The sequence below is a fragment of the Pantherophis guttatus genome, chromosome 1 (assembly GCF_059756535.1).
Source record: "Pantherophis guttatus breed Tessera chromosome 1, ASM5975653v1, whole genome shotgun sequence".
Taxonomy (NCBI): domain Eukaryota; kingdom Metazoa; phylum Chordata; class Lepidosauria; order Squamata; family Colubridae; genus Pantherophis; species Pantherophis guttatus.
In genome coordinates, this window is record NC_142063.1 from 79,417,186 (window position 1) to 79,431,650 (window position 14,465).

General features: G+C 37.8%; 1 protein-coding gene across 1 annotated transcript in view; it reads right to left on the minus strand.

Moving 5' to 3' along the window:
* Positions 1-8,516: 8,516 nt before the first annotated feature.
* Positions 8,517-14,465, minus strand: part of EXT2 (exostosin glycosyltransferase 2) — a 76,153-nt gene continuing 70,204 nt past the window's right edge. The window contains exon 14 of the mRNA XM_034417409.3: positions 8,517-13,213. Coding sequence (XP_034273300.1) covers positions 13,075-13,213 — 139 coding nt within the window. The 3' untranslated portion in view covers positions 8,517-13,074. The remainder of the gene's footprint in view (positions 13,214-14,465) is intronic.

The window sequence follows — 14,465 nt, forward strand, 5'->3', positions numbered from 1 at the left end:
TTGTCTCACTAGATGGGACCTCGTTCTCTTAGTTATGATCTCTGATTTAGAAGGCCCCAAATCCAGGGGTGGGTTCTACTTACCTTTACTACTGGTTCGCAATGGGGCCGCACACGTGCGCTCTTCTGCACAAGCACAGAAGCGTTTTCATGACGTCAGAGTCAGTGGGCGGGGCCTCCCGCCGGTTTACTACCGGTTCTATAGAACCTGTGCGAACCGGGGGCAACCCACCACTGCCCAAATCCTTTTCTTCATATTTCTTGGATTTTACCACACCAGTACTCTCTAATGAGAATCTTTGTGGCCTGTTAAATTCTATGTTGAATTTTAATCAAATATGGCAATCACTGTGATTAAGTGGTTAAGTGACAATCCCAATTAGATTATCAGTCAAATTTTACCTACCCGGAACCTACCAGGAAATATTGGATAGCTCAATGATTGAAACCATTAAAAAAAAAAGGTTTGCTAGGCTATTGAATGGATTACAAATGTAAACATATAAACAACATCCCCTTCCCAGCAAACTAGGTAGAAAATTTAGCATTTCCAGTTCTGTGGTTAAATAACACCAATTTTTGCTAGTTTGATGCTCCTTAGATAGATTGAATAACAAATCCCATAATCCATACCATATAATCCCATAATTCGCAGAGAGCAAAGTATAGCAGCTAAGAGCACCAAGATAGAGAAGGCTGAGCATAAACTATATTGTGTAAGAAACTGCAGGACCAAGACAGGAGAATGATAAAAACAATTGTATTGCCCTAAAGCAGGGGTGTTAAACTCAAGGCCTACAGGCCGGATCTGATCCGTGGGGTGCTTAGATCTGGCCTGCAGGGCTGCTCTGGAAACAGCGAAGGACCGGCCCACAGTGCCTCTGTCATCAAAAACAGACTCCCAATCTCTATTTTCTGCTGGGACGGCTTCCTGCAATCCTCTGCCAGTGAAAACAGAGTTTAGGAAGGCAGTTTTCACTGTTTTCACTCTGTTTTCACTGGCAGAGGGTTGTAGGAGGCTGTCCCATCTGAAAATGGAGATTGGGAGTTGGTATTCACTGGCAGAGCACTTGGGCCACCACAGGTACCCCTGACACGAGTGATGTCAAGCTGGCCACCCCCCCCCCCCGGCCATGCCCTCCTCCCCCCATCCTCCTGAGGTCAACACAACCCTAATGCGGCCCTCAATGAAATCAAGTTTGATACCCCTGCCCTAAAGGAATGGAAACATTAAAGAAATAGTAAAACAACTTACTAAAGTCATAGCACAGCAAGAATAGGCATTCACTCTCCTGTGTCCAGCTCAATGATATAGTCCAAGTCCTTCTTCCACCCCCAATCTCTGAGATGTAGAACTTTCACACAAAGCCCAGCCACAGTCCAGCCACAACAGATGGACACAGTTTCTAGAGAACAGGAATGGAAAACACTGCCTTTGTTAATCTACCACACTCTCTCTCAAAGTTGACATTATGGTATATTTGCGTACTTCAGTACCAAAGTATACTTTTTCTATGTTTTCTCATCTCAAATGCTTGCTATCTATCTGGGCTAGAGCAATTGGTGGAAGTTAACTGAACCAGTGCTTCTCATGCATTTCCATGCTTCACATTACCAGCGTTGCTGAAATAGTATACTGTAATACTTAAGAACTTCATTTAATGTAGAGAAAATTACCAGGCTGAAATCTGGCAGAAACTTTAAAACAAACAAACAAAACCCCCTTGACATTTTTTTCTTGAGTGGTTTTCCCCTGGATGTTTAAAAAAAAAATCACTCTGTTACTTCAGAGTGCTAGCAAAAGGAAGTATAGAAACAACTAGACTGCAAGCTAGGAAGTAGAAACATTTTTAAAGAAAAAAAATGAATGCAAATATTTGCATTTTGATATTTAAATCTTTTAAGATAACTACATGTACATGATTGTACATATCTGTATTTTCAGAGAGAGGGGGGAGGGATGGAGGGAGAAAGAGGGAGAGGGAGGGAGGCAGGAAGGAGGGATGAAGAGGGAGAGGTTTAAATCTATGTAGATGGATGAATATGCACAAATGCATAGAGGAAAGAGCACACACTTTGGCAGGCTCTTTCCTGGAAAAAAAGAAAAGCAGCAGAAGAATTGTCCAGGGGTAGCCAGAGATCCAGACAGAATTCCTTGCAAGCTTTTGCCAAAGTTACCTCCATCTGGACAGGATTTTCTTAAACCAGCTTAGAATCAAGCTGGCATGAGGTCAGAACAGCATCAGCCTAAATGGTAAGTGTAGATATGCCTAGAGAATACACTCCTCCAAAGAAGGAAAATTTTCAAGTATGGGGCAATTATGGGGAATTTTATTAGTTAATTCTATTGTAGGACCAAGACTGGTGATATTAAGGGAAGCTTTTCTTGGATCTCACCATGAGACTCTAGAATAGGGTAGCATTTTGGGGACGAACTGATTGAGAGTTTCATATAGAAACAGAGTTTCAAGGGAAACAAACATCTGGCACTGAGAGAGGGTAGCCCCTCAACTTATTCAGGATCATGTAACAGTTTTTAAAAACACATTTTCATCACCCCTTGCCCCCATATGATAGCTGCCTAAGATTTCTCAAACTGTTTGAGCTTAAACAGTGGTATAATAGCCCACTATACTCACTAATGACCAGATCCAGGGGTGCCACTTTGACAGGAGTAACCCCCCCCCACACACACACTTTCTTTAATGTCTGGCCAAGACTTCTGATTCCTCAAAATCTTGCAAAGTTATGATAGACATAAGAGAGCAGGGGAGGGAATCGATATAGGCTGCATTGGCCAGGAATATGGGGCTACTTTTACGGCTATATGGTTACATTTTACAGCCAAAAACGATATGGAAATGTCATCTGAATGTCCTACAGGGCTCTATATACTTATAGGGGAAGTTAGGAGCAAAAGCTGGGATGGGATGGGATGGGATGGGATGGGATGGGATGGGATGGGATGGAATGGAATGGAATGGAATGGAATGGAATGGAATGGAATAGATTAGAATAGAATAGAATAGAATAGAATAGAATAGAATGGAATGGAATGGAATGGAATGGAATAGAATAGAATAGAATAGAATAGAATAGAATAGAATAGAATAGAATAGAATAGAATAGAATAGAATAATAGTCCTTGCAGGTCTTTTAGTCCACCTTTCCAGTCAAGGACTATTATTCTATTCTATTCTATTCTATTCTATTCTATTCTATTCTATTCTATTCTATTCTATTCTATTCTATTCTATTCCTATCCTGAGCTCCATTTTCATTGGCAGAGGCACCGCAGGCCAGTCCTTCGCTGTTTCCAGGGCAGCCCTACAGGCCAGATCTAAGCAACCCACAGGCCGGATCTGGCCCCTGGGCCTTCAGTTTGACATCCCTGTGTTTGAATGTCTAAGAATACCACATCTGCTATATTGATATTGCAAGGCTCCTAAGGGATTGCTGCCTTTCACAAAGTCATCTTTGTCCATTTGCGTAAACAGAAAGGCCTCTCAATAAGAATGATTTTCTATGTAATTAATGAAATTAATCACATTTTAGTAGGTTGCCTTCTTGTTCCCTACTTCCCAAAGATTCTTAAGATTAAATAAAAGTATCGGCTCACAGATGCCACTAACGTCTCCAATCTTATTTAGGCTACCCAATAAAAAACTGTGTTTCACAGGCAATGAAGGAGTTAAACTTTCCTTCTTACTCCAAGCAAACTGACAATCAAGGCAAATGAGGATAAAGTCAAGGACACTCAGAGAGGAATTATTGGAACCAACTCCGGAAAATGAACCTGGCAAACAGGGGCCTCTCTCCATTCACTATCCTTTCTCAGAAATCCTGTGGGGATTTCTGCTGGGAATACCTATCAGAGCTGTGCTGTGTTTCCTCCAGTGGATTATGCCTCAGCCACTCGCCATCACTGCTCCATTTCAGCTAATTGTCTCATATGTTGCTATTTGTTATCCTCTTAATGAGAAACACAACTTTCCTGCACAACCACCAATGCAAGGACCTGGCAGGCCACAGAATCCTGAAGATCAGCAGATGCAGGTCTGTAAAACAGCAGTTTGTTCCGAACTGAAATTACACAGAGAAGGCATGTGATTCCAAACAGCATCAAACTCAAGTTAGCTTGAAAACAACCATACCCACTTCAATATATAAAATATATATATATATAGAAAGACTAAAGACCTAGCACTGTTATCTAGTGCTTAAGGCAAAAGTTGGTTGCTATAAGAACTGCCATCTTGGTTCAGATGTTTCCTGTAGTGTTGGGTGGCACTTAATCTCAGATGTTTTTCATTCCATTCTTAGGCCTGATTCAAAAATTTACCTATTGATAAGCAGAATATCTATATACTATTAAAACTCTTGACGTCATGACTTTTAACTGAGTGAAGCAGTGCATCATAGGGCAACAATTTTTGATCCAAGGCACCTCAAATGGGCTAATTTACAGAATATGTCCAAAATAGGATTGGACATATTCCAATATGGAATATGTTCAGGATTGGATTTAGGATTTCTGAGGGAATGAAATTTGGAAAAGTTGTGTTGCTTCGGTGCTGCTACTGTCATGTAATTTTTTTTTCAATGTTTCATGACAGTTTCCCAGCCAGTTTTGCAATCCCTTGCTCCCACCTCCACCCAGTTTACCTGCCTGCTGAAAAGGAAGGAGGGAGGAAGGTTAATTTCCAATGCCGCTTGCAATTCCTACAAGGAAACTCAGTGGGGAAATTGGCAAAACATTGCCCCTGCTCCCACTACTTTTTTGCCCTGTGGTCATTCTCTTTATTTATATCATAGGCCATGATTTATGGCTTTGTGTATACATTTATAACATACATCATACACACACACACACACACACAATTTATTATATACTGTAATATGTCCTGCAGGATAAAAACATAATAAGCGGTCTGTGTCTTATCATTCTGTAAGTGAGGAGAATCACAATGCTACAGTGAATTTAATACTAATAGTTATAATCACTGTAGTGATTTCTTTTGAGGGAGGAATAACTCCTTTCTCTCTTTCCCCATCTTTTTGTTGTTCAAATGTTTTTCTCTCCTTGGTGCCTTGGAAAATTATATGATTCTTATAATTTAACCAGTTTCAAACTAATATAGTTTCCCAGTACTCAGCTGCATTTTTTTCCCAATAAGATGTGGCCAAGAGAACAAGGGAACTGTTTGAAAAATATGTTCTACAATAAAATACATGCTTAAAAATTTCTCTCTTGCACATAAGTATCTATTTTATGAAATTGCCATGAATTTTAGTTCTCTAGCAAATGTGGAACTTTGAACCAAATTCAGATAAGTTAGTTAAATAGACTGGAAGAGACTCTGATGCTTGGGGGAAAAAATTGAAGGCAATAAAAGAAAAAGTGGCTAGAATTGATGACAAATGCACGCATTTACAAGAACTCAAGAAAGCAGTGATTCAGAAAACAATTCTTCTGAAATTATGTGCATTGGGTTATGAAGAATCAGAAACAATCAAACAACAAACTGATTATGTCCCACTAATTTCAGTTGTCATAGTTCCTGGATTTTGAGAACTTCAAAAGAAACTAAGTTAAATATGATCATTTCACTATGAGATTTGCAATCTTCTAACATTTCCAATCAGGGAAAGTAAAGTAATATTGTAGTACATTCCCTGAGACTGATTACTTTAGGCCATGCTTTGTCCATCTTTTCCATTTTTAAAAGAACAAAGTTACTTGTCTGTTGTGAGCACAGTCCAGTGATTAATCACATCAGATAAGGACAATCCACCTAACCCTCCACAGCAATTCAGCCAGACTTTAGCACAGGATCAAAGTCAGAATCAATCAGCCTGCATTGACTTGGAACTTTGGGTTCAGGTTTCTGTTCAAGATCAAACATCCAGCCCATTAACAGGACCAGCACTCCATTTTGAGTCCAAGAGGCAGCTCCTTAGGAATGAAAGTCTAATGAAAGAATATGGTAGCAGTCGATATAAAGCCCTATGCTAGGACAAGTTCTATGCTAGAACTGCCAGAAGTAGGGTCTACTCATAAGTATATTTATGTGGAGAGAAAGACAGCTACTGGGATTAATAAGGCCAATTTACCTGATGGGTGCAAAGTTAGGAAAGAACTAAGCTTGTACACGTGTTGTAAGAGATCGAAGGGCATTGGTTACAGACCCCCATAAATTATTTATCTGCAACTGAAGAGCCTTCCCTCTTTAACACATTTTTTTTCTTTTTAGAAAATAATTTATCATAACATGGTAGCAACTGAGAATATATAAATGCCAGGGCTGCATGAAATAAAACCACATCTATTAGTGATATGACTGGAGGTTGGCCTAAGGCAGTATCCTGGGGATGTAGCCTAGTTGACTTGCCTTCTACTTTCAAGTCATGCACCAACTGCAACATTGAAAAGATGAAATTGTGGTGTTTTCTGAGATTGGGACCATTGCAAGGAATGCTGCCCACAGGTGAGCAGTTATGCATGTCTTTGTATGTATGTACTTGAACCACAAGGACAAGCTGGAGCCGTTGCTCATGTACCATCCTGAGCTCATGGATGGAATATTAACACTGGTGTTGAAATTCCTGAGTTCCAGTTTTGGGGGATATTAACATCCATACCCCAGAAGAATCATCATGTCACAGTATAGTGAGTTTATGACTCCTATTAGCATTCGTGGGCTTTTAAATTAATAGCACAAAACACATACCTTTGATCTTGTCCTTACACTGGAGATGATTCTGACATGAAAGACAAACATCTATTCTTTGTTGTGGGCCTTCCTTGATGGGCTGCAGATCACAGATGTCCTGCCCTCTGCATGTGGAATTGGACCCTTAGGTTGTTCTATCCAGATCCTATGGGAACCAGAGGGGACCTAGAGAGGGATGAAGGTAAAGGTTCCCCTCGCATATATGTGCTAGCCATCTCGTCCCTTTTTATACATAGGGATATATCCTTATAAATTGGCACACAATTGTCTTGATTCCCATAGTAGAGAGACAACCAAAGCATTGAGTAAGAATGCTTTTATAAGGCCTTTGCCCAACTGCCAATCCCAAACGCTCTTTAGTTTACCAATGGGCTAAAGATGAAGAAGTGACTGGAAGAAAAGTCTTTATTGGTGAAAAGGTTGACCATTTTAATAAATGTTGACCATTTTAATAAATGTTACTAAACCAGGCAGTGTTAAGTATGGACCTATCTGGTGGTTGTAGGAGGAACGAACTGCCTGTTTTTGTGCCTATTGTGTCTGCGGATTCCCATCTAGCAATCTTGCTCAGAATTACCTGGACCATTTTGGGAAAAAATGGGCAAGACAAAGTATCTGCTGACATATTAGATTTGTGGATTTCTTTATGCTTTAAGTTGTTCCCAGAGTCTGTAATGGTGAGCAATACAGTGTTTTGTAAAATTATCACCCGAGGGCGGATAGGATTCTCTTGTGATGTGAACATCACCACTGGTGTATTTCATTCATACTCTTTCAGTTGCTGAATCCAGGAGATTGTCGATGCTTCTTTGAGAGAGGGGATAATGCTGCCTGCCTACAGCCTCTTTTGGATCCAGCCATTTTTTGAGAACTTCTGTCCAATCTTCACTTTTAATTTATCTTATGGCATTTGGAGGTCATTCTACTTTCAATGCTCTCTGGGCAAAACAATTACAATACACTTGAAAAAAACAAATGTAATAATAAAATTAATATAATAATAATAATAATAATAATAATAATAATAATAATAATAATAATAATAATAAAATAAAAAATAATAAAAAAGTAACAGTGATACCCATTGTCATCGGGGCACTTGGTACCATATCCAATAATTTTATAAAATGCATCAAGAAATTGCCACTTCCTGCAATAACACCAGTGGAACTGCAAAAACCTGCACTACTCGGAACATCGTACATCTTTAAGAAGGTACTTGGTTGATACCTAGGACGCTGGCAGGAACCCATATCAACCATTAGCGCCAGTCAATGGTATTTGTGATGCATTTTTGAATGTTCAGTTGACTGAGTTTCATGTTTAATGAATAAAGTAAATAATAATAATAATACCCATCATGTGCTCCCATTCAGCTTAGAACAAAGGAGAATGAATTATATCCATATTCACTTGTTTATGAAAATCCATGTGGATGCTATTCCTGGGAAAATTGGCAGCATTGTCCATAGCCCATGGTCGTCTAAAGAAGTGGGGTAAGGATTATCAGGGGATGCTGTTGAGATGATTGAACTAGGCAGGCAGTTTCTGTTCTGCTGAGGCAATTTCTAATGTAACCTGACACTATGCAGTGTAGGTTTAAAAGTGACCAGCATCATTTTGAATTGGTTCCAGAAGTTCACCGGTATAGCAGTTTCAAAATAGATATTTTTCTGCACTAACTGTGTGCTCTACCTCTACATAATATTCTAGTTCTGTGTCGTACACTTGCTATAGTTTCTGAATTATCTTCAACACCAATCCAACATACATCACGTTGCAATTTTATATCAATTTGCTCTTTTATATCATTTCACTTTATAAAACCAAGAATTTTGCTTTATACAATGCCTACAATTGTATGATTGGGCAGCTAACAATGTAGCAAGTATATAAGTAAAATAGAATTGACTGCCACATGCTTTTACAAATATTATTTTTCAAAAGAAAACAAGTGCACACAAACATTGAGAAATATGGTCCCTGGATAACCTCTGTATTACGGGGGAGAAACACACAGACTACAGTATGGAAACCAATACGAAATACCTATGTACAGTTCATATGAAAGTGGAACATTCACTGAACTTTCTTATATCTGCAAATATACAAATGTGTGTTCAGTTAATATTTGTAGAATCCAGGTGGACAGAGGTAGATATTTAGACCATGCCTCATTATTTTCTCATGACACAGCTGCAAAATTGGCTTTGCAACTGAGTATATGTTTAACAAAGAGCTATAATCAGCAACAGTTCTTAGACAAGTATACAAACGTACACATTATATTCACATTTTATACATATTTGAAACGTCATAGATGTACATCGTAGAAAAGCAGTGTGTTCTTCTGCTCATGTTATGGCCTACAATTCTCACACACCTTACCGTCCGCTGTGTGACTACAACAGAAGTTAGAATTCAAAATACTTAAAACTGCATTGTGATCCTTTTTTTCCCCTTGGCATATACCTTTAAAAGTGTCTTATACAAGTTCCAGAGAAGAAATGGGGAACTGAAGAATCCGACTGCAGTGGAATCAAGCACCAGCAAATAGACCGGCTTTTTGTTATTCCTTTCAGGACAAGAAAAGGGTTTGATATTGCCCACAGGTGCTCCAGATATTTGTTCCTTGTGAGGAATTTGAAGACAGTTTCTGAAAGGTTTAGAGCCGTGGGAGACAAGGCAACGCTATCGTTGCTCAGACCGTGGTTGGTTGGTCTTTATGGCATACATTCTTTTCTAAACACTTTCAGAAATTGCTTTTCAGCCAGTAAAGTTTTGACAGTATTGGATGAGTTTCCTTCGATTCTCAGTGAAAGAATTTTTTATCACAGGTGGTCCTCAACTTACAACCACAATTGAGCCCCAACTTTCCGTTTCTAAGCCAAACACTTGTTAAATGGATTTTGACTCTGTTTATCACCTTTCTTGCCACAGTTCTTAAGTGAATCACTGCTGTTCTTAAGTTAATAACATGGCTATTAAGTGAATCTGGCTCTCCTATTGACTTTGCTTGTAAGAAGATCCCAAAAGGTGATAAAATGACCCCGGGACATGACAATTGTCATAAATATGAACCAGTTTCCAAGCTTCCAAATTTTGATCACATAACCATTGGGATGCTGCAATGGCCATGTGAAAAACCGCCATAAGTCACTTTTTTCAGTGCTGTTCTAACTTTGAACAGCCACTAAACGAACTGTTGTAAGTCAAGGATTACCTGTACAAATTTAATGATTTTTTTTTAAAAATTCCTTTTTTGCAATAAATAACAAAAAGGTGATTAGAGCTTTTATTTTGGAAAGTTACAAATTGACTAAAGGTACGGATGGATTCTAAATAAGATTTTGGAATTAATTATAAAAAACCTTTCAATGACAAATGTTTGTTTTGAAATCTCTTTAAAAACTAGGATAGGATGAGACTTTGAAGGTTGGACACTAAAGGGAAGCAGAAGGAACTAAATATTACAATTAAGGGAGAAGAACACTTAAATTTGACTAATACATTATGAAGCAAAATATTTTAACATTGGACATACTCAAATATATTTTTGAACTATGGATCAAAGGTTAATTTTAAGAGTCTGCCTCTAATTGTCTTTCAAAAGTGTCTTCTGCAAAATGGAAACAGGTAATTTGTTTCAAATGTTGCTGTTTCACTTATATTCCCAAAAGTAGAAACTGCAGATACAATTGAATGCCTAATTGGCATCCTCAAAGAAATATATAAACCACCATGGTAAAAAGATCAGGTGGAAGGAAAATTTGGGATAATACTATACTAGCATGGTTATCCTGCTGAAAAAAAAGAGCAATCAACAAGAGAAGGCACACTGATCATACATACCGAACATTTCCAAGTTGTAGAAAATTGTGCCAGTAATATGCTGTTCCCTGCTAATCCAAATGTTGGATAAAAAAATTTAAATCATGGCAAATTGCAAACCAAATAATTAACCATGATGCAACTGAACAAAATCTGAGGCAAACTTGCCCCTCCTTTAGAAATAATCTGCACAACTAATTGTATGGAAAATTGTTCCTGCTAACATTGAAAAAACACACTGAAGAAAAAAGTTTTGGCAAGGAATAGGTAAAACAAAATCAGCTGTGCAGCCCTGAGCCCACAGAAACAACAGGGGACAAGAGTCAAGTGCAATCTGAGCTTCAGCTTCAAACACTGGAAGCAATTAATAGAATCAGATTTAAAATAAGAGGCATCCATACTGCACTTTCACAGCTGGAGAACAGGACAGATATTTAAGGAACTCTTACCTGCATTCTTAGGAAGGAAATGTAAAGAGGTTTACAACCATCAAGATCAATCAGCATATAAATTATACACGCCGAGATAGTTGAGCTTAATTCTTAATATCATTAATAACATTTCACAGCAGGGTAAAACCTCCTTCACACATTCAATTAGTTACTGAAGAATGAGGACAAGCAAAACAAACCAACTTTGCCTTGGCTGCCCCAAAGAAGCCTGCTCCCATGTCAGAAGCAACTTAATTGAAGAATTTGTATAAAGAATTTAGATGATGGAGGAATAAAAGTCAGAGATGACTTCTACTCAGAAGAGAGGCAAAATTAGGCCTCCTCAGAAGAGCACTCAAACATGTACTGTAGAAGAAAAGTCCTGACATTCCAATCAATACCACAGTTTATTTAATGTCAAATTTAAAATAATGGAGGTGCTGTAATTTAGGTCCAGTATTTTAACCGTTGAGACAATTTGTTTTGTATTTTCCCTGAGCAGTTGAATCAGAAATGCTGTGGCTGCCACCCCCAAATTTTGTGTTCTATCTGTGTTATCATGGCAGTAAGAATATTTTACCAGGATGCTCTAGATCTTGGTAATGCAGTACTTCTTGCATTTTATGATTTTACTATAATTTATATTTAAAAATCTATATATTTTTTCCTCTTTCAGACTTAAGTGAAGAAATTTCCTACTTGTCAGCAGAATCTGCATCTAAGGAGTTGAAATTACAGATTGAGTAGTCACTAAAAACTCAAACAGGCCTTGCAAAAATATGTTAACATTCCACATTGCACCTAACTGGAATATCACAGTGCTGATGCAAAGAGAACTGATACCTACTGCAGATACTGATCAGCTATCTTAGGTTAGTGAATATTTTTATTAAGATTTAAGCAACAAAGAAATAATTATTCTTAATCTTCCCTGTTAATGGTTTTTCAGTTAAACAATTTTCAGCCCGGAGAAGAAAGATTTAAAATTTCTTCACGCAGGGTTCTTATGATTTCAAATTGACAGTAAAGTTGCTTTTATTTTGTGAAACAGACTTGAAACGCAAAGGTGTCACTCTCATTCCCTAGTGCATGTTCTTTATGCTAACTTCAGCATCAATTGCTTACATGATAGATATTCATTATTTTGTGATAATGAGTTATACACATCAGGATGTAAATTGTTTCGGAAGATGATAAATTGCTTTCTATGAATCATTAATCTATTGCACAATTACACAATTCAAATTGTCATGTATAGCACCTTTCAAAAAAAAAAAAAATTAGTGTTGAGCTCAGTATTTTTTATCAAGAGCTCCAAAGTACAGAAGGCATTTTTATGTATTCCTAATTAATGATTGGTCAATTGAAAACCATCCCAATATGGTATGGAAAGCAGATTGAAATATCAAAATAGGCTAAGAATGGAATAGTCATTCTATATAGTTAAAAATGCAGTCTAATCCTATTCAGGATTCTGTTCAGCAGAAATAATAGAAAACATGAAATGTGTTCATTTACTAACAACTAGATACCTTAATAAAAAGAAAAATAAGAACTGCTGCTTTATTCAACTTCAATTATCTTGTAACGTTAAAAATGAACCCAACATCAATACACATTTTCTGCCAATTCTATGGCAGAATTAATGCTTACAATGTATTTGAAAAGATGCTAAAGCAGGTCTTGCACACCAGCCAAAGAGGGCATCTGGGCAGCAAATCTAGAAGGCAGTCTGAAAATGGACCAACAAGAGATGTGGTAACTAGCAGCCCTTAGAGAAGAAATATTTTTTGCTGTGTGATCAAAAACTTTGCATTGTGTATATTCGTATACACACAATTTTTATACAGCCAACAAACATTTCAGTAGACCAATGCAGCAATTCACCTCCATTGCTTCTTTTTCCACTGAGTTTTACTCTCTGTTGAAAAGCTTTTCAGGAACAAAGCGTTATTTTTTTTGTGACCTCTCTCTGTAATGCTCCCTGGCATGATTCTTTCAGTCCCGAAGATTTTTCCTAGCATCAGCTGCTGCCTGGGGTGCTGGATTCCAATTGCCAACTTCACTCATGGCTGCTCTTCACAAGCTTCCAATGTTAGGAAAGCTCTTCAGCTTTTCGGGAAAGTCATCTTTGTACAAGACTGGATCGGCCCGGTGCTCCACCACTTTCAGAGGCATGGTCCCAAAGACAGAGGCAAATTTGTTAATGCATTCGGATCTAAGGGGGGGAGGGGGGAATAAATGAAATGCTTATAAACAAATTGCCCCACTGTATGTTTATTTAACAACTTGTTGTTTGTAGCTCCCCCTTTCATGTTCTCCCCAATTATTTAATATTTAATTAAATAGGAGCAAAGCAAACACGAAGCAAATGTGGTTTCTGTTAAGGCATTGCAAATGCAGTAAAGGTAGCATTTAAAATATTAATGCTATTATGATGCCTTCCTACTGTTAGAAGTAGGAAATGGAACAAAGAACCTCTCATGCTGGAAAGATATGAATCTCTATGACTGATGTATATAACCAAGGCAAAGATATAAAGAGATGCTATCAGCTGCACATGTATGCAGCATGGTCAAAGTTTCATTAGCCCCTCTCCAGCAGAATTCCAGAGATTCTTAAAGTGGTGCGCATGCTGCAAACTACAGTGGATTAATTGCCAAAATATCTCTTAAACAGTCTCTGCCAGGTCAAATTTGGCACTATACAGGGCTTGCAAAAATAAGCCTGTAGGTAACAAAAGACATACAAAAATACTTCTTTGGCTTTTTATTTTTTTTAAAATAACTACTGGAATTTACTTCCTTTATGTTATCTACACTAATGCCTGTGCTTGAAAGCTTAAGTTACAACATTTCTTTAAGAGCTAAAACCCTAAAGTGACTAGTTTATTTTCATTGTCCAAACTCAATGACATGAGGGTTTTTTTAAATTCAAAAACATGCAAGTGTCCACATTTTTAAAAAGCATGTTGGATTCTTATTCACCCTACTTATCATCTCACTTCTCTTTATAAGGCTAGTGGGTGACCGAAATAAGAAAACACATATATGTTAGAGGATGTAACACATTTCAGCTATCAGTTTGAAGGGTACATTTCAGTGACTATGAAATAATATGGCAAAAGGTACATATCTGCTAAGGAGCAGGTACGTTATTCTTTCCTAAAAATTGTCCACTTTAATAAACTTATTTATCTGTAAAATCTGTCCCAAATATCTTTAAGTAGTTGATGCTTTCAAACCTAAAATTGATATCCAAAAGCAAACAAAAAGCTCCACATCAGGGGTGAAATGTAAAATTTGTTACTACCGGTTCTGTGGGCGTGGCTTGGTGGTGGTGGGTTAATGTGACTGGGTGGGCGTGGCCAACTTTTAAAAAAAAAAACTTTTCAAAGCATTTTTTTCTAATGTTCTGAAAAGCCTCTGCCAATCAGGCAACTCAGCTGGGATCGTCAGAGAGGCATTTTA